This window comes from Rhinichthys klamathensis, unplaced genomic scaffold (genome assembly GCF_029890125.1).
Source record: "Rhinichthys klamathensis goyatoka isolate OS25496 unplaced genomic scaffold, OSU_Roscu_1.1 h1tg000176l_1, whole genome shotgun sequence".
In the NCBI taxonomy this organism is placed as follows: Eukaryota; Metazoa; Chordata; class Actinopteri; order Cypriniformes; family Leuciscidae; genus Rhinichthys; species Rhinichthys klamathensis.
This window is the reverse complement of record NW_026606705.1, coordinates 6,329,852-6,350,427: the sequence shown is the minus strand read 5'-3', so window position 1 is coordinate 6,350,427 and position 20,576 is coordinate 6,329,852. Positions and strand designations below refer to the sequence as shown.

Genomic DNA, 20,576 nt, shown 5'->3' with positions numbered 1-20,576 from the left:
CAGGTCGCAGTCTCCCTCAATTACAGGACCTCAATTACATTGCATATGTAGGACTGGACAAACGCACAAAAGGGAATGCAGAAAGCAGATCTTTCATTTACACTCTCCCGTGTATCAAAAAGCACCACTCTGCCCCATGTGAGGCTCGAACTCACGACCTTCAGATTATGAGACTGACGCGCTGCCTAACTGCGCCAACGAGGCATGTGCTGAGGCTAGGGTGAGCGGTGCAGCACTAGCTTCCAGATCATCTGCCATTCGGTGCAGCTCCAAAAGTACTGCTCACCCTCAGCCATCACGTCAGGATGGCCGAGCGGTCTAAGGCGCTGCGTTCAAGTCGCAGTCTCCCCTGGAGGCGTGGGTTCGAATCCCACTTCTGACAAACCTAACCTTTGGCTGCGGGCTCAAGCTAGAGTCTTTAACCCTCTGGCAAGTTTACCCAAAAATGCATTCATGTTGACAAAGCACTGCATTTCAGTTCATGCTAGAGTTAACCAAACATTACAGTAACACTGACCTGCATTACATGGACTTTAAAGTAACACTTTAGTGCAATGCATGGGATTCGGTGGCATTTTCGTGCAGTTTCTTGGAATTTCGAGTCGTGACATTTCATGAAATTGGACATGTTTATAGAATGGGATCCAACAGAATTTCAAAGAATACCACGTTCTGATGTTTACCGGAAGAAGAACTTGTTTATGAAAGGCTGTTCATGTCTTCTTTTTTTTTCTTTTTAGGGGGAGTATGCGATGTGATTCTTGGAGTCTGACTGTGATGTCATGGTCTGAAGTTTTGGGGATGCAGTAGAGTTTCATGGCAAGGATTCTTGGAAATTTCTTGGAATTGAATGTCATGGGTTTTGAGCGGTCTAAGGCGCTGCGTTCAGGTCGCAGTCTCCCCTGGAGGCGTGGGTTCGAATCCCACTTCTGACAAACCTAACCTTTGGCTGCGGGCTCAAGCTAGAGTCTTTAACCCTCTGGCAAGTTTACCCAGAAATGCATTCATGTTGACAAAGCACTGCATTTCAGTTCATGCTAGAGTTAACCAAACATTACAGTAACACTGACCTGCATTACATGGACTTTAAAGTAACACTTTAGTGCGATGTATGGGATTCGGTGGCATTTTCGTGCAGTTTTCTTGGAATTTCAAGTCGTGACATTTCATGAAATTGGACATGTTTATAGAATGGGATCCAACAGAATTTCAAAGAATACCATGTTCTGATGTTTACCGGAAGAAGAACTTGTTTATGAAAGGCTGTTCATGTCTTCTTTTTTTTTCTTTTTAGGGGGAGTATGCGATGTGATTCTTGGAGTCTGACTGTGATGTCATGGTCTGAAGTTTTGGGGATGCAGTAGAGTTTCATGGCAAGGATTCTTGGAAATTTCTTGGAATTGAATGTCATGGGTTTTGGGGGCATGGGGTGGAGTGTCATGGCATAAGATTCAAGGAATGTCATGCAAAACATTGCATTAGCATTGACAAGACATGTCATTGGAACGAAAGAATTATATTAGCCTCACCAAAACATTGTAACAACACTGACGCATATTACATGAATATGAGAGTAATGCTATTACTGCATTTGTTCAACATTAGTCCTACAAAAACACTGGACCTCAATTACATTGCATATGTAGGACTGGACAAACGCACAAAAGGGAATGCAGAAAGCAGATCTTTCATTTACACTCTCCCGTGTATCAAAAAGCACCACTGTGCCCCATGTGAGGCTCGAACTCACGACCTTCAGATTATGAGACTGACGCGCTGCCTAACTGCGCCAACGAGGCATGTGCTGTGGCTAGGGTGAGCGGTGCAGCACTAGCTTCCAGATCATCTGCCATTCGGTGAAGCTCCAAAAGTACTGCTCACCCTCAGCCATCACGTCAGGATGGCCGAGCGGTCTAAGGCGCTGCGTTCAGGTCGCAGTCTCCCCTGGAGGCGTGGGTTCGAATCCCACTTCTGACAAACCTAACCTTTGGCTGCGGGCTCAAGCTAGAGTCTTTAACCCTCTGGCAAGTTTACCCAGAAATGCATTCATGTTGACAAAGCACTGCATTTCAGTTCATGCTAGAGTTAACCAAACATTACAGTAACACTGACCTGCATTACATGGACTTTAAAGTAACACTTTAGTGCAATGTATGGGATTCGGTGGCATTTTCGTGCAGTTTTCTTGGAATTTCAAGTCGTGACATTTCATGAAATTGGACATGTTTATAGAATGGGATCCAACAGAATTTCAAAGAATACCACGTTCTGATGTTTACCGGAAGAAGAACTTGTTTATGAAAGGCTGTTCATGTCTTCTTTTTTTTTCTTTTTAGGGGGAGTATGCGATGTGATTCTTGGAGTCTGACTGTGATGTCATGGTCTGAAGTTTTGGGGATGCAGTAGAGTTTCATGGCAAGGATTCTTGGAAATTTCTTGGAATTGAATGTCATGGGTTTTGGGGGCATGGGGTGGAGTGTCATGGCATAAGATTCAAGGAATGTCATGCAAAACATTACATTAGCATTGACAAGACATGTCATTGGAACGAAAGAATTATATTAGCCTCAACAAAACATTGTAACAACACTGACGCATATTACATGAATATGAGAGTAATACTATTACTGCATTTGTTCAACATTAGTCCTACAAAAACACTGGACCTCAATTACATTGCATATGTAGGACTGGACAAACGCACAAAAGGGAATGCAGAAAGCAGCTCTTTCATTTACACTCTCCCGTGTATCAAAAAGCACCACTCTGCCCCGTGTGAGGCTCGAACTCACGACCTTCAGATTATGAGACTGACGCGCTGCCTAACTGCGCCAACGAGGCATGTGCTGTGGCTAGGGTGAGCGGTGCAGCACTAGCTTCCAGATCATCTGCCATTCGGTGCAGCTGCAAAAGTACTGCTCACCCTCAGCCATCACGTCAGGATGGCCGAGCGGTCTAAGGAGCTGCGTTCAGGTCGCAGTCTCCCCTGGAGGCGTGGGTTTGAATCCCACTTCTGACAAACCTAACCTTTGGCTGCGGGCTCAAGCTAGAGTCTTTAACCCTCTGGCAAGTTTACCCAGAAATGCATTCATGTTGACAAAGCACTGCATTTCAGTTCATGCTAGAGTTAACCAAACATTACAGTAACACTGACCTGCATTACATGGACTTTAACCCTCTGGGGACCAGAGTGTTTTTGGGGCCCTTTGGATGTTTTGACATGCTCTGACATTTGTGCTTTTTTCAGTTGCTTATAAACATATTAATGGCACAGGTGAAATTAAACTCTATTTAGCACAAACAGGTCTACCATAATGTGTGAGCAACATGTATGTACATGTTTGTATTTTTGAGAGAATATTGTTTATGCGTGGTTATTGAAAAAACTAAAAAATAAAGTTTTTGAAATAAGGACACAAAAAACATACTAAATATGAGTCCACAAGACTTTTGACTAATGTACGTTGTTGCCTAGAGTTTTTGCTTCAAAATGATCTGAAAATCATCCTTCCTAATCATTCACATAAAACAATAGATTGTTTTAAATTGTGAAAAACATTTTTTTGTTTGCCAAGGCAATATGCGGATGGGCGGAACGGCCCAACCCCTATCATGAATAATTAAGTGGTTCTCAGACAGTGACCCTGCATAATAATGAGCCTTTCATTCAGGGGTGTCACACAAGAAAGAATGTAAGGACAATATATATATATATATATATATATATATATATATATATATATATATATATATATTGTCATTGCATTCTTTCTTGTATATATATATATAGCCTACATGTATATATATATATATATATATATATATATATATATATATATATTTTGTCATTGCATTCTTTCTTGTATATATATATAACCTACATGTGTATATATATATATATATATATATATATACACACACACACACACACACAAACACACACATATATATATATATATATATACAAACAATCAAAATATAAATGAAAGCCAGAAGCACATTTTTAGTCATACCTGGAAACAAATCCTGGTCAAATGCTATATGGGCCATTCTACAGAATTGGTTCAAAGTTACAGTTGGAAACATCTTGAAAAGAAAATAGTCTTTTCCCATAAATGTCTTATAAAGTATTATTTTTTAAAGTAGACCAATACAATAAAAATAAACCAGTCGCATTTCAAAGTCGCTCGCGAAATGACCGCCAGGTGGCGCAAAGGGACATTTATCAAAACGTAAGTGGGGCTAATGTCAATTAACAACAGTAAGGATGAAATTCTACAAGTTATGGTAATTTACAAATAAGCCTACAACAAACATTTATTTTTAAACAAATATTTTTAAATATGCAACATGCACGTTTAAACAACAAACAATACAATCTGAACCAGCGCTCCTGTATTGAGACATGCAGCGCGTTTCAGTTACGATCCTGGTTCCAGTGGCCTTAATACATTCACGGCTTTTTAAAATGTCACAAAGCGTTTTGAGATGGTTTTGAATGAAATATTGAAGTTTATAATTAGGGTATTTTGGCACACCACGCCGAGTGGCTATGCATTATTCTAAAATCTGGCTTTATTCTGGCATGTTGAATTAGAGTTTGACAAACGCGGCGGCGCGTTCATTTGGATTTATTTTTCTCATAACAGCTAAAAGAACTTACTGCGTAATTGTTGGTCATACAGATAAGATATCATCTTTTAAAACTGTAAAAGGTCTACTTTTATTCATGTAGGTAGGCTAAAGTAGGCCTACACTCACACAGGCTAACGACAAAACGTTTTCTCGCTCATGTGAGAAACAAACGTTTGGGCATTTCTCAGTGAGGAAATTAATAGCCGAGCGGTAGAACTTACGGTTCATCATCAAGATGACACGGGTTCAAATCCCGATCAAACATGGTCTACTGCAAATTTTATATTTATTAATGCAGAGAGATTTGTCTAGCTCTAAAACTCTGTTACGCCATACAGTTTTTTGGTTATATTTATAAAATAAAATTACCATGCATTTCCATTTTACACTAGGAACAATAGTATCGAACACAACGACACTGCATCTGTACCAATCGTACGAGGCTACCAATCGTAATTTCAAAAGCAGTTCTGTAAAAAAAGTAATTTTACATATATAGCCTATATATATATATTTTTTTTTTATTAGGCCTATTATTATTATTATTATTTTGATTCCCTACAACCTAGAGTTTTTAAAAACATGGTTTTAAGTAAAGTGTGATTTGCCAGAGGGGACGGGGATTTCCTTCTGGTCTAAACATCCCTGCTTCTGCTGAATTATTTGAATCCCCACACCCCTCCCTCCACAGTAATCAATGCAATAGGCTACTTCACCAATAGACCATATCAAATATAAAATAGAGATATGCAACAAGCACGTTTAAACAACGACAAACAATAAAATCAAAACCAGCGTTTCAGTTGTTCATTAGTTCAAGTGGCCTTAATGCATGCACGGCTTTTCAAAATTTTACAAAGCGTGTTGAGATTATTTTGAATGAAATATTGAAGTTTATAATTAAGTGTTTTGGCAGACCACGCCGAGTGGCCCTATGCATTTTTCTAAAGTCGGGTTTTATTCGAACTTTTGCTAACGACAAAAACAGTTTATCTGTCGTCTCTGTCTCCGGGAACTGCGCGTCACAAAAATGAACCGAAGCCACTTCAGCTCAGTCACTATAAGAAATCGGCTCTGTCTAAAGCCTTTAAATGTCTAAATATTCTGGCTAATAAATGTTATCTGATTATGTAATCCATATGAAAACGAGAGGTACAGAGGATGTACTCAAACATGTAGCCTGTAAGCGCTTCCCAATGAGAAAATGACAAGGGTGAAAATCTCGCTCTAATTAAATGTAGCAGGCTAAATCGCCCTGAATTAAAATGTAAAAACAGATCAAATAATGTATTTGTCGAAATGTTGCGATATTGTTTCATTTAAGTTCATAATTATTCAATACATGTTATTTAATTTAGCAGCATTACCACAAAGCACCGTGGTTCGATATTTATTTGAATAAAAAAATAAAAAATAAAAAACTTAATTCACAAATTGCATGCCTGGTTGAAAGGATCCAAAGATCCATGTAGACTTTAATATTGAGTTGAACATTTTGTTCATGAAAACAAATTAACATGCGTTTTTTTCAGATTATATTTAGTTTTGCTTGGAAAAAGCTGGCCCAAACCAGTTTTATTTCATCAATTACTGAAATAATGAAATATTTAGTAATAAACTTTTATGATAGAAATATCACTAGGCTACATGTAACTAAATCATTTAATTCCTTCATTATCAACACTGTCTAGAATAGCGATTTAAGTGTGAATTGCGACTTCTCTTTGTGTTAAGTCAGCCTCAGACTCCGATAGCCGGTGGGGGGTTGGAGGGACAGTTCAGTGCTGTATCGAGCGCGCAGGACAATAGGCATAGGTGTTAATGTTCCTCTTTCATATGGAGAGCGAGGGAGACTAAATAAACTTGTTAAAAAGAGATTCAGCGCGAGAGAGGCAAAGAAAAACGCATGTTTTAATTTAATTATGTTGCTTTGGACAATTTTCGTTTTGTAGGCCTACTGTTTTAATTGTTTAATATAGCTGTCATTTCTTTGGCAATACAAATTTAAAATGTCGCAAGAATAAGATTAGCCTAGTGTTTCTTATTTTGCATCGCAAAAGAAATAAACTCTAAACCCGATGCAACCCTGTTTTAAATTAAAAAAACTGTCCCGACACTTTATTTAAACCTTGAAATGTTCGAACTTGGTTTCAAACTTAAGTAATTTTAGTGTTCTTTTACATTACACAATAATTTAGCAGACTAAAGACGAGCTTCTTCATTTTCATTTTCTGATGCAATCGGCTGACAATCTTCCTTCATCAGTTTTTGTCGTTTGTGCAGCGGCTGCGGTTCTACAGGAATGTAGCAAATTTATGTTGTAATAATAATTAAACAAAACTCTTGACTTTAAATAAGTAAACAGTTATAAACAGTTAGCTATTTAAGCATCAAGAAGGTAAAATATAAACGCTGTTGGCCAACATCTACCACTGAGCTATCGTCTGTACGTCTGTAAATGTTTTTATTGCAATGTTTTACTTTTTCATTATTTATTCAATTTCATTTCAGTAGCCTAATTTCAGTATTGTGATTATGAATTATTTTAACTATACGTTTCACTTGTTGAATTCATCTGCTACCAGCTTTCAATCGCTCTGAATCAGTGCGGTGCGGCAGCAGATTACGCATTAGAGAGAATAAACAAACACTTTTCAGAGTCTATGATTGTAGCGCCTCTTGGCGGTAAAAGGCAGAAAATACACCCCAAATTTTACCGCCGCGGTGGAACGGCTGATGTGGGCATTGTCATGGCTTGCCTCAACATTTGCGTTTGAATAGCGCGCGTCCTCCGTGGGCGTGTCAGATTAACGCGTAATGAAGTGTAATGAGCTGGGGAAAAAAAATCTGACAGCACTCTCTTTTCGTACAGATTACATAAACTGAGAATATTTGTTTTTTATATAAATTACATCATTGAAAAGAAGAGAATTCAAGCTTCATAAAGAAAAATCTCTCGTGCCTGTATGACAAGTATTTGCAGAGTTAGAGTTAATTTTTCGGACGTGTTTCAGAATGGACTGCACTGACAGAGAGAAGGCAAAACTCGCATCATGTTTATTTTTCTTTATTTGACAAAAAGCACAAAACTTTGTTTTTATTGTGAGTATACAGAAAAATAATAGACAATTAACAAGATCGATTGATGTATAACACTTATATGTACGATCAAAATCAACAGAGTATTTTAAGTCTATTTTTCTGCTATGTGAAAAAAAAACGGCAAAACGCGCGGGCGCGTTTCTGGTCCCCAGAGGGTTAAAGTAACACTTTAGTGCGATGTATGGGATTCGGTGGCATTTTCGTGCAGTTTTCTTGGAATTTCAAGTCGTGACATTTCATGAAATTGGACATGTTTATAGAATGGGATCCAACAGAATTTCAAAGAATACCACGTTCTGATGTTTACCGGAAGAAGAACTTGTTTATGAAAGGCTGTTCATGTCTTCTTTTTTTTTCTTTTTAGGGGGAGTATGCGATGTGATTCTTGGAGTCTGACTGTGATGTCATGGTCTGAAGTTTTGGGGATGCAGTAGAGTTTCATGGCAAGGATTCTTGGAAATTTCTTGGAATTGAATGTCATGGGTTTTGGGGGCATGGGGTGGAGTGTCATGGCATAAGATTCAAGGAATGTCATGCAAAACATTGCATTAGCATTGACAAGACATGTCATTGGAACGAAAGAATTATATTAGCCTCAACAAAACATTGTAACAACACTGACGCATATTACATGAATATGAGAGTAATACTATTACTGCATTTGTTCAACATTAGTCCTACAAAAACACTGGACCTCAATTACATTGCATATGAAGGACTGGACAAACGCACAAAAGGGAATGCAGAAAGCAGCTCTTTCATTTACACTCTCCCGTGTATCAAAAAGCACCACTCTGCCCCGTGTGAGGCTCGAACTCACGACCTTCAGATTATGAGACTGACGCGCTGCCTAACTGCACCAACGAGGCATGTGCTGTGGCTAGGGTGAGCGGTGCAGCACTAGCTTCCAGATCATCTGCCATTCGGTGCAGCTCCAAAAGTACTGCTCACCCTCAGCCATCACGTCAGGATGGCCGAGCGGTCTAAGGCGCTGCGTTCAGGTCGCAGTCTCCCCTGGAGGCGTGGGTTCGAATCCCACTTCTGACAAACCTAACCTTTGGCTGCGGGCTCAAGCTAGAGTCTTTAACCCTCTGGCAAGTTTACCCAGAAATGCATTCATGTTGACAAAGCACTGCATTTCAGTTCATGCTAGAGTTAACCAAACATTACAGTAACACTGACCTGCATTACATGGACTTTAAAGTAACACTTTAGTGCAATGTATGGGATTCGGTGGCATTTTCGTGCAGTTTTCTTGGAATTTCAAGTCGTGACATTTCATGAAATTGGACATGTTTATAGAATGGGATCCAACAGAATTTCAAAGAATACCACGTTCTGATGTTTACCGGAAGAAGAACTTGTTTATGAAAGGCTGTTCATGTCTTCTTTTTTTTTCTTTTTAGGGGGAGTATGCGATGTGATTCTTGGAGTCTGACTGTGATGTCATGGTCTGAAGTTTTGGGGATGCAGTAGAGTTTCATGGCAAGGATTCTTGGAAATTTCTTGGAATTGAATGTCATGGGTTTTGGGGGCATGGGGTGGAGTGTCATGGCATAAGATTCAAGGAATGTCATGCAAAACATTGCATTAGCATTGACAAGACATGTCATTGGAACGAAAGAATTATATTAGCCTCAACAAAACATTGTAACAACACTGACGCATATTACATGAATATGAGAGTAATACTATTACTGCATTTGTTCAACATTAGTCCTACAAAAACACTGGACCTCAATTACATTGCATATGAAGGACTGGACAAACGCACAAAAGGGAATGCAGAAAGCAGCTCTTTCATTTACACTCTCCCGTGTATCAAAAAGCACCACTCTGCCCCGTGTGAGGCTCGAACTCACGACCTTCAGATTATGAGACTGACGCGCTGCCTAACTGCGCCAACGAGGCATGTGCTGTGGCTAGGGTGAGCGGTGCAGCACTAGCTTCCAGATCATCTGCCATTCGGTGCAGCTCCAAAAGTACTGCTCACCCTCAGCCATCACGTCAGGATGGCCGAGCGGTCTAAGGCGCTGCGTTCAGGTCGCAGTCTCCCCTGGAGGCGTGGGTTCGAATCCCACTTCTGACAAACCTAACCTTTGGCTGCGGGCTCAAGCTAGAGTCTTTAACCCTTTGGCAAGTTTACCCAGAAATGCATTCATGTTGACAAAGCACTGCATTTCAGTTCATGCTAGAGTTAACCAAACATTACAGTAACACTGACCTGCATTACATGGACTTTAAAGTAACACTTTAGTGCGATGTATGGGATTCGGTGGCATTTTCGTGCAGTTTTCTTGGAATTTCAAGTCGTGACATTTCATGAAATTGGACATGTTTATAGAATGGGATCCAACAGAATTTCAAAGAATACCACGTTCTGATGTTTACCGGAAGAAGAACTTGTTTATGAAAGGCTGTTCATGTCTTCCTTTTTTTTCTTTTTAGGGGGAGTATGCGATGTGATTCTTGGAGTCTGACTGTGATGTCATGGTCTGAAGTTTTGGGGATGCAGTAGAGTTTCATGGCAAGGATTCTTGGAAATTTCTTGGAATTGAATGTCATGGGTTTTGGGGGCATGGGGTGGAGTGTCATGGCATAAGATTTAAGGAATGTCATGCAAAACATTGCATTAGCATTGACAAGACATGTCATTGGAACGAAAGAATTATATTAGCCTCAACAAAACATTGTAACAACACTGACGCATATTACATGAATATGAGAGTAATACTATTACTGCATTTGTTCAACATTAGTCCTACAAAAACACTGGACCTCAATTACATTGCATATGAAGGACTGGACAAACGCACAAAAGGGAATGCAGAAAGCAGCTCTTTCATTTACACTCTCCCGTGTATCAAAAAGCACCACTCTGCCCCGTGTGAGGCTCGAACTCACGACCTTCAGATTATGAGACTGACGCGCTGCCTAACTGCGCCAACGAGGCATGTGCTGTGGCTAGGGTGAGCGGTGCACCACTAGCTTCCAGATCATCTGCCATTCGGTGCAGCTCCAAAAGTACTGCTCACCCTCAGCCATCACGTCAGGATGGCCGAGCGGTCTAAGGCGCTGCGTTCAAGCTGGGGAACAATAGTCCAACAAAGGTGGGGAAGAAGGGAAGAAAAGGGGGAAGGAAGAAAAAGAGAGGGGGAAGAAGAGAAAGAAAAAATGAAGAAAAGAAAGGCTGAAATTTGATGTTCAAAGATATACCTTCATTAGCATAGGTCTTATGATACATTTTCCGGTTTCTTCGTGTGTGAAAATCACGCATTTATATTACACTGTTTTCTATTGCAGGTGTTCACCAAGACCGGGGTTCGAATCCAGCTAAAGACAACTTTTTGTCATATGTATTATTTGAATAAATAATCAATATTTTTGAATGCATACTGTTCCAGAATAAATAATCAATATTTTTGAATGCATACTGTTCCAGTGTTAATAAAATATACATATTTAATTTGTTTGTTGTGTTTTTTGATATTCTATCATGAAAAATAATGTTATTTGCATTATTATGCAATGAAGAAAGATGCAAATCATTAAATAGTAACTAATATGAAGAATGTCTGTCACAAGAATAACAAAATGTACAAATTATCTTTTTAAATACAAATGTTATATTGGTGCAGTGTACTGATGAAATATTGTGTTATATGAAAGTAAATGAGCACATTCTGTTATAATAAAGTAAAAGAAAATAAGCTAATTTTTTAATGCATACTTTTCCAGTGTTAATAAAATATACATATGTAATTTGTTTGTGTTGTTTTTATATTCTTTTATAAAAATATATAATTGCCAATAAAAAGTGATATTATTTAGTAGTTGTTGTATTATTATTGATCTAATTAAGCATTTTTTTAGGTTACATTCAAACAAGAAACTTGCAAAACTGTTATTTGTAATGAACAAAATGCAACCCATTAAATAGTTACTAATATGCTGAAAATGTCAATCACAAGAATAACAAAATGTACAAATTATCTTTTTATATACAAATGTTATATTGTTGCAGTGTACTGATGAACTAGTGATATATGAAAGTCAAAAAGAAATCACTTGCCAATTTGTTTTTATTTTCCAATCATGCCAACAGAACAGTAATGAATATTAATATGTTAAATACTGGTAACATGTTTTAAAAATAAATAAATAAAATGAAAAGTTAAATAGGTTTTCAAAAACAAGAAATAAAAAGTTAAAATGTTAAATAACGTTAAAAAAACAAAATTAAATAATATACAACACAAGTATTAACTATTTAAACAACTGTTCACACTATATACATGATGCTATATACTGTACATGAAAATATATACATTATTTGGGAATGGTTCTGCGCATTTCCTCTAACCACACCTCTTTTGTAACAGTCTCAGTCTGTGGGCAGTACACCCTGCCCCTGTACTGGCTATGACCTGTTGCACTTGTTTTATATTGCCCACATTTTTTGCAAGTGTTGGCCGCAACAGTTCTCCTGTAGGGTCTCTTGGGCATGGCGTCTGGATTGGCAGCTGGTGCAGCGGGTAAGCGAGTGCCCTGTACAGCTGTTGGCTGTAACAGTGGCTGTATCATTTGCATCCCCTGGACCATTGGGATGCCCTGGATCATTTGAACTCCCTGGATCATTGGCACACCCTGAAACATTGGCACACCCTGGAAACCTGGTGCTGATGGTATGAGTATATTTGGGACCATCTGCAGTGATGCTCCAGGTGCTGATGGTGTCAGCAACATCTGACTCTGCGCTGGTGCCTTGGGTCTGAGAGGGGGTCGCCCAACAGAAGTCTGCCTCTGCTTTGCCTGACCAGCTGTGCTCTCTGGTAGCTTGTACTGGTGCTGCTCCCCTGGTTGTTCTGGCTCAGTCCGTAGACGTTTGGCAACCTGGAGAGGCTCTGGAGCTTCAGGGAGGGGCTGAGGCAACTGAATACCCTGAAGCAGCACAGACAGCTCCTGCTTTTTCTGTCTTCTGTTATACCACTGAATCAGGGTGTTCTGGTTAACCTCCACCAGCTGCATCGATGTTCCTCCCATCACCAAGCTGTTGCCCAGTACAAGCTGCCTTATCCTGCGATAGTCTTGCAGGATCAGAGACCATCTTGACAGGGCTCCCTTGCCTTTTCTTTTAGGGCTTGGGTGGACAGTGCAAAGTCTGATGAAGATGGTCTCCACCAGACGGCAACAGTCAGGCCACTGAGCAGGTGAGCTGCTTGCACCCAGCACACATCTGGTGGTGCTCTCTACACCAGGGTGAGTGGGCCTCTTCGGGACTTTGAAGCGTCCACTCAGCAGTCTCTTTCGGCATCGACTGTCATACACCACCCGTTCCTTGTCCCGGTCATCCAGGTTCTGCCAAAGAGCAATAATGGTGTTGGCTTCCTGGTTGGTCAGGCTGAGGGCTGTGTGGGCCCGGAGATCCACCAGATATTCTGCCAGCTGGTCCACATGTTGATAACCCGGGACATTTTGGTAGTCAACAGCCTATTAAAAAACACAAACACGCAATACAATTATTACATCACATCTGTCTAATGCATAATTCCATAACTGATTGTGTTATTTTCCTGTTTATCACCGTAAAGCACTGTATAGTACAAAGCAGAGAGCCCCATTCTTGACATTTTCTTAACATGTTCTTTACAAAGCACCAAATAAATAAAGATGACTTGACTTGATGTGTATTTGCAGCTTACAAATGAATTTAGGCTGTACTTTTACATTTAAAATATGTGGAAAGTCTGTATTTAAAGCACTGGATGTTAATTCATCATAATTATTCTAGTTAATTTGAAAGACATGCAAAGGAGTGGTATTTACCGTCTCTTCTTCACCATCATCCTCACCAGCATCCTCTGGATCTGAGGGGAGAGTTGAAACAGATGTTTCAGAGGGAACAGGTGTGACGGCAGTCCCTGAGGGTCCAGGTGATGAAGGAGACTGTGTGAGGCCAAGTTTGGGGTCAGGGACCAGTGGAGGGGATGTGGAGCCCAGTACAGGTGTGGCACTGCTGGTGACCAGGGTGGAAGAACCCAGTGTCAGTGTGGAAGAGGGCGGTGACAGAACAGCCTCCGGATCTGCTATTGTGTGATCCTCGCTGATGTCACAGAAGCCCTCATCTTCATCTCGCTCCTCCACACTGAGGTCCTCAATGAGCTCTGCTGTCTGCTCAGAGTCAGGATTCATGTCCTGCAGTGCCTGACCAGTCTGCTGGAACAGATACTGCACTCCAATGAGCTCACCTGAAATAAAAACAATAAACAAACAGAAATTAAATAGAATGTTGTGTATCATATTTGATACATTAGGCTTTTGTAGTAGGCTAGCTCATATAGTGTGAGAATATAGAGCTCATCGTCAAGGAGAAAAAAAAAACTGTTTTATTCAGAGGCCCAACACGTTTAATTATGGGGGCAAAACATGAAATGAAATGCAATACAATGGTGACTGAGAGAAAAGTCTGATGATAATTTTGATATTTACATGTAACATGGTTTTCTAATCAAGTGAACCCAAGCTGTCATTACATATTTATTACATATTACAGTCATTACATATTACTAACAATATAAAAGTTATTCTTACAATTACTTTATAAAAATCAGTAAAGGTTTCACAGTGAAAAGAAACGTGAAGCACGAGCTGAAGGTGGACACTTTTACAATTATATTAAAAGACTATAATCAATCAGACGACAGAGGCCATGTTTCCTGAAAAGTTTTGACCATGTTGATCATTTAGAGGCCTTTAGAAACTTGCATATCAATTATGATACAATCGACTCTATAGGATTAAATCTGACATATAGACGGAGGTTACACAGAAATTGCAAGTTGATAAAATAAAAAATATATACAATAATTCTCACCGGTGTAACATGCAGGGGGACAAAACGTGGGGACCACTTTCCTGCCAAACAGCTTTTCATAATTGCTGTTTACACAGTGAACAAGTTCTCCTGTGTAGCTGCGCAAAGCTGATGGCTCCGATGACAGGGAAGCAGCCTCCCGGTCCTGGTTCCACCGGTGTAGACCCTCCAGCAGATAAATCTGAAAGTTCAGACTGTTTGCACTGGTCCCTGTAAATAGACACAACAGTGTTTAGGGGGTGTTAAAGAAACATACAAAACACTTAATGCTCTTTCTTTACACATGCACAGTGTGTGTGACAAAGACAATACCTGGGATGAAACGGTTTAGGTGTAAATGAAAGGACTCGAGAGAAGTGGAGCCTCTGGCACATCTGTAGGTCTTCAGAAGAACGCCTCCCTTGTTTAGACTCCCTGTCTCTGTATAGAGCACAACACCAGGGGGGTCTTGAATGCATTTCACATGCTTCTTCTGGACATTCCAGATGTGCTCCATCCTTTCTCGGTCCAGGAGAGGAACACCCAGGGAGTCTTTGCCCTTGCTGCTCAGGAGCTCTGTGAGCAGCCGCTCAAGGAGAAGGATGGTAGTCTCCTCTCCACAGGTCCTCCTCCGGCAATGGAGTGCCAGCTCATCCCTGGTAAGATGCTTGTTGACATCTTCATCTGTCAGCGCAGGCCAACCCTGGGATAACAACAGCTCTCTCTTTGCTTTGCGAAGCATAGAAACATCAGCCGCATCCCACTCAAAAATGCACGCTGACAGCTGTGACATGAAGATGGGATACAGCTGATGGGCATCAGTTGTACACCCCACGGCAATCCTGCGCATAAAATGCCAGATGTCCAAGCGAATCATGAGATCAGGCCAACCTCTGAATCTGGTTTTCAGCTTGGTCTCACCCACATCAGTGCAGCAGCCACAGTCCACATACAAAACAGCAGGTGGATCCACACTAGCCTGCTGGTACCTCTTCACCAGACCATCGACCATCATGTCCAGTCCTGCTCCTTCCTGTGCTGTCAGCACACTCATGAGCACCTGACCAAACTCATTGCCAACAGAGGTAAGCCAGAGTCCCGTTCCCCTTGCCGTCCCAGCCAGCTTCTTAGTGATCTGCAGTAGATGACAGGAAGCATGCAATGTAATGAAACATCACACCATGTAGAATATGATACTCATGCTCTGATAATGATATAACAGTAAACACCATAAATGAACAAAAATCCCCTGCTAACCTTTTTAGTGGAATCCATTTTCAAGACTGAACCATACGTGGATGTTATCCTTGCATGGATTTCATCCAGTCTTGTCAGGATGTCTTGGCTGTACACGGTGAGCAGCCACTTGCAGCTTGGCACCACTGTAGGCTCTGGGGGTTCCTGGAATGGTATTTGCAACACCCCGGGTCGTTTGAGGAAGTCCACACATTGGGTGGTGTACCGGGCCATACGCTGGAGCCACTCCTCGCTGTGGTTCTCACGCAGCTGTTTGATGACCCGCGTGGGACTGTTGCCTAGGCCACGCTCACGCAGGAGCCGAATGACTCTCATATCACAGGCATACCTTAGGAAAAGCAAAATCCACACATTCATATATTTTACATGTTTGATTTGTAAAATATTTGCAAATATATGTGATGATGGTCTATCAACTGGATGTGGAATGAAAGTGTACTTACTTCCGCGTGAGGATGACCCGAAATTCAGAGCGATGACCCAGATCCAGCTGTTGCAGGACAGTCTGACTCCAGGACACATGCGAGGCTTTACATTTGGTACAGATGAGGGTTTCTGTGACCATGTTGTACATCCTATCGATGTCCAGAACCTGCCGTGCCCTTTTGTGCAGACCGCCTCCTGTTAGCTGATGCTGCCCGCAAGCAGAATTGGGACAGACAGCCTTGATCTTCCACAGCTTGTACGGCATCCACAGCAACAGAGCATGACAAAAAAATCTGTCTGGAGCTGGAGCCTGGTTATAAATAAGTGCTGGCTGTGGTGGGTAATACCAGAGCTGTAGGTTGTCTCGAAGCTCTGGTTTTCCCTTGGGCCCCATTTTAAAAAGCCTGCTGGCAATCCACCTGTGGTCCTCTGGCGGCAAGGTCTCCGACCACAAACGATGCAGTCGAACTGCAGATGGAGCTTGCAATGACGCCCCGGAAGGAGCAGTCTGTGAAGGAAAAAGAAAAAAACATTTAGTCTAGCAGGTCATTTATTTAATTAGCGCTTTATCTATCCAAGTCTACCCTCACATAAAATAGAAAATATTGGATGTCAATTACGTACTTAAGGTAATAGAATATAATTGGTACATTTGTTCCAAATGTTTTCAGAATTGTGTCAGCTGCTAGCGCTATTTTGTGCGACTCTAGTGAGTTGTGACAGTTAATATGCAAAATAAATTATTTTAGACCAATAGAATTTGAAATTGCTTACCGAGACAATACCGCAAGACTCAGGACTGGTCACATCTGCAGTGGTTCTGGGGACAGAGGCTGGAACTCCAGGATCTTGTGTCTGTAAAATCATGCAGTGAAATATAATAGATTTTGTATATATAACAAGAGAAACAGTCAAACATACCTGTCCAATAATTGTAACTCATCCTGGATGGAATTATACAATGCTGTTCAAAAGTCTGGGGTCAGTAAGTTTATTTTATGTTTTTGAAAGAAGATTAAAATACAGTCAAAAACAGTTATACTGGGAAATAATATTGCTGCTTATTTTAATGTATTTTCAAATGTATTTATTAATGTGTCATTGCTGAAAAAAAGTCTCAATTTACTGAACACACAAACTTTTGAACAGTACTGTACATAAAATCTATTTAATTCAAAGAGTATATAGTACTGTTATTACTTCATTATTGTAAGATTTCCTGGAATACAAGATATGTGTGCACAGGAGTGGAATGTGTATTCATAGAATGCAATGTGGATTATGCCAGTACTTACAGAGACAGTGGTGCTTGGTGTAGGGGCACTGGACACTGCTGTGCTGGGTTGGTCATCAACCTGAGATGGTCTCCTAGACACACTTAGATTTGGCTTTGCGGCAGAAATGTGGGACCCACCAAATCTTGGCTTGGTAAACTAAAATAGGGCAAAACAATTTCAACTAAATGACAAAATAAGCTGTAACAGCACAGTGGCAGAAAATATAATTACATTTTTGGTAAATGAGAAAATATCTGTTGTTTCAATATTTCATATAACTAAATTAACTGCTTTCTTGCTGTACATTTGTTCATATTACAACCCTCTGCTACTTATATAGATTGAAGCAAGCACAGTTAGAATAGAAAAATGAGTGGGAAGACATTGCTAGAATGTGAGTATTATTGTAATTCAACAGGTACCTTTTAAAAATGACATTGATTCAAAACTAGTTTGCACATAGCTTGTAAGATAAAGTGTTTATTAACAGTAATTAAGGTTATACTTGAAAGTAGATGCATGATGACTGAATTAATAATACATGTATTAATAAAAATGTTATTACCATTGACAAACTTGGTATTATCCTAGATGTCACAGATGCAGTAGGCCGTGGCTGGGGCTGGAGTCGAGGCTGAGGTTGACTCTGCTCCATGACCTCCTGTGCTGGTCCAGTAGCGGCAGACTGTTGCTCCACAACCATTGGTGCTTGTCCAGTAGAGACTGTGGCCTGCTTAAGACAACCAAAAAAGACATCAGCTTCAATCACTTTTGAACGAGAAACATTTATTCAGTAAATTATTATTATTATTATGTTTTAATACTTGCAACATCTTCACATTGTTACCTTTTGAGTGTGAAAACCACACGTGCACTTTGGGACCTCTCTGAACAAGGTCGTCTGGCCGCGAGACTGCATCGGACATTTTTCAATCTGTAAACATTATGACACATGTCATATACACAATACATGCATTTCAACTAAACCGGAATGGCAAACTAATCTACTGTCATTTTCCATGACGTGTGTCATATTTATTTTTATTCATGTTCTTTGAAGGGGAGATACAAACTGTAAAATTAGAGAGAAAGAGTGAGGAACATTTCACACGGTAACACTTTACTTGAAGGGGTGTGCATAAGACTGACATGACACCCTCATAATCATGAATATGAAGGAGGTTTTATGCATGTTTATGACAACTGCCATTAAGTGTCATTCGGTCAATTATGACATTTTTAATGCAAATATGACATTGTTTGAGATGTCTTTGTTATGACAACTTGACATTAACCAATACATCATAACTGGTCAGTGTCATAACAACTTGACAATACCAAGATAACATAATATGTCATAAACATGACATAGCAGATTAATTATCAAACTTAAGAAACCACTTAGCTTTATAGGTTAACATTACATTAAACTGTTATGTGGTTGGTCATGAGGCCATTATAACTTTGTCATGAATGTTTTTATTGACCTCAACTACAGTGGTACGAATTGAATTTGTCATTAAAATGTCATTTTTACATTCAAATGTCATTTTTATTCCTTACTGCCATGCAAAGGTGACAAAAGCACACTCACCTTTTGATACACGTCATGCCACTTTTTCTGTCGAGGAGCTGGCCTGTTACCCTCATTTGATGGCCAAACTCCTGTGCTGGCAAACTTTTTTAGCCTTGAAATCCAGTCAGCATCCGACATGGCTTTATGGGATTTTTTGCCCGACATTCTTTTTTTTTTCTTTTTTTGGGGGGGCTAGGTAAGTTAAGGTTAAATCGTTTTGGACAAAACTAGTAATAATAAAAAGGTTTTCTTTAAAAAAGCACACACGACATATTCAAATATACAATTACATTATTCGTTCTTACCTGTTGTCCGAAAATAACGTTAAATTTACCGAAAATTTTGTTTCGCAGTCCTCCGTTCAAATTATGCAACCTGACCCCCCTGACAGTGATGCTCGACGTCTAACTGAACTTTTTTTACCTCTGACACGCCCCTGAGGATCATCACTTCGTACCGCTCCGTACACTTTCGGCTCAGTTCGGGAACTTGATTGACACTTGGCTATCTTCCTGACTTCACCTAGCGGTGATAAGCATAAACGTGCCGTCGAGATTTCTTTTTACTCTGATTGGTCAAATGTCGAAAATTATAAGAAAATCTTGTACTCTGATTGGTCAAATGTCGAAAATGATAAGAAAATGTCAAGAATGGCGCTCTCTGATTGGCTGCAAATGTTATAGCGCGTCTACGTGATTGGCTGTGGCGTTCAACATTGTTCAACATTATCCCCATATTGTCGGACTATCCTTCGGCAGCTGGCGTTCAGGTCGCAGTCTCCCCTGGAGGCGTGGGTTCGAATCCCACTTCTGACAAACCTAACCTTTGGCTGCGGGCTCAAGCTAGAGTCTTTAACCCTCTGGCAAGTTTACCCAGAAATGCATTCATGTTGACAAAGCACTGCATTTCAGTTCATGCTAGAGTTAACCAAACATTACAGTAACACTGACCTGCATTACATGGACTTTAAAGTAACACTTTAGTGCGATGTATGGGATTCGGTGGCATTTTCGTGCAGTTTTCTTGGAATTTCAAGTCGTGACATTTCATGAAATTGGACATGTTTATAGAATGGGATCCAACAGAATTTCAAAGAATACCACGTTCTGATGTTTACCGGAAGAAGAACTTGTTTATGAAAGGCTGTTCATGTCTTCTTCTTTTTTCTTTTTAGGGGGAGTATGCGATGTGATTCTTGGAGTCTGACTGTGATGTCATGGTCTGAAGTTTTGGGGATGCAGTAGAGTTTCATGGCAAGGATTCTTGGAAATTTCTTGGAATTGAATGTCATGGGTTTTGGGGGCATGGGGTGGAGTGTCATGGCATAAGATTCAAGGAATGTCATGCAAAACATTGCATTAGCATTGACAAGACATGTCATTGGAACGAAAGAATTATATTAGCCTCAACAAAACATTGTAACAACACTGACGCATATTACATGAATATG

General features: G+C 40.1%; 1 protein-coding gene and 9 non-coding genes across 10 annotated transcripts; 4 read left to right on the top strand and 6 right to left on the bottom strand.

Moving 5' to 3' along the window:
- Positions 1–130: 130 nt before the first annotated feature.
- On the bottom strand, positions 131–204 carry trnam-cau (transfer RNA methionine (anticodon CAU)). Its single transcript has one exon. It is a non-coding gene; the product is annotated as a tRNA-Met (tRNA).
- A 95-nt stretch (positions 205–299) lies between these two features.
- Positions 300–382, top strand: trnal-caa (transfer RNA leucine (anticodon CAA)). The gene has a single exon. It is a non-coding gene; the product is annotated as a tRNA-Leu (tRNA).
- Positions 383–1,725: 1,343 nt separating this feature from the next.
- On the bottom strand, positions 1,726–1,799 carry trnam-cau (transfer RNA methionine (anticodon CAU)). The gene has a single exon. It is a non-coding gene; the product is annotated as a tRNA-Met (tRNA).
- A 95-nt stretch (positions 1,800–1,894) lies between these two features.
- Positions 1,895–1,977, top strand: trnal-cag (transfer RNA leucine (anticodon CAG)). The gene has a single exon. It is a non-coding gene; the product is annotated as a tRNA-Leu (tRNA).
- A 790-nt stretch (positions 1,978–2,767) lies between these two features.
- On the bottom strand, positions 2,768–2,841 carry trnam-cau (transfer RNA methionine (anticodon CAU)). Its single transcript has one exon. It is a non-coding gene; the product is annotated as a tRNA-Met (tRNA).
- A 5,860-nt stretch (positions 2,842–8,701) lies between these two features.
- trnal-cag (transfer RNA leucine (anticodon CAG)) lies at positions 8,702–8,784 on the top strand. Its single transcript has one exon. It is a non-coding gene; the product is annotated as a tRNA-Leu (tRNA).
- Positions 8,785–9,574: 790 nt separating this feature from the next.
- trnam-cau (transfer RNA methionine (anticodon CAU)) lies at positions 9,575–9,648 on the bottom strand. The gene has a single exon. It is a non-coding gene; the product is annotated as a tRNA-Met (tRNA).
- Positions 9,649–9,743: 95 nt separating this feature from the next.
- Positions 9,744–9,826, top strand: trnal-cag (transfer RNA leucine (anticodon CAG)). Its single transcript has one exon. It is a non-coding gene; the product is annotated as a tRNA-Leu (tRNA).
- Positions 9,827–10,616: 790 nt separating this feature from the next.
- On the bottom strand, positions 10,617–10,690 carry trnam-cau (transfer RNA methionine (anticodon CAU)). The gene has a single exon. It is a non-coding gene; the product is annotated as a tRNA-Met (tRNA).
- Positions 10,691–14,888: 4,198 nt separating this feature from the next.
- Positions 14,889–19,594, bottom strand: LOC130092359 (uncharacterized). The gene is made up of 7 exons (XM_056260202.1): positions 18,398–19,594; positions 18,116–18,280; positions 17,569–17,706; positions 17,048–17,128; positions 16,291–16,781; positions 15,848–16,175; positions 14,889–15,725 (listed from the first exon to the last, which is right to left on the bottom strand). Exons 1-7 carry the CDS (start codon positions 18,467–18,469, stop codon positions 14,889–14,891), a joined length of 2,112 nt encoding a protein of 703 aa, XP_056116177.1. The 5' UTR covers positions 18,470–19,594.
- Between the last annotated feature and the right edge of the window lie 982 nt (positions 19,595–20,576).

Bases quoted from the DNA above. Each gene is read 5' to 3' on its own strand.
- LOC130092359 (XM_056260202.1), bottom strand. From the start codon at position 18,469: ATGCAGTCTCGCGGCCAGACGACCTTGTTCAGAGAGGTCCCAAAGTGC. The intron at 17,707-18,115 runs GTAATAACATTT...GCCCTATTTTAG, and splicing joins TAATACCAAGTTTGTCAATG to TTTACCAAGCCAAGATTTGG. The intron at 15,726-15,847 runs GTTAGCAGGGGA...CATCTACTGCAG, and splicing joins AAATGGATTCCACTAAAAAG to ATCACTAAGAAGCTGGCTGG.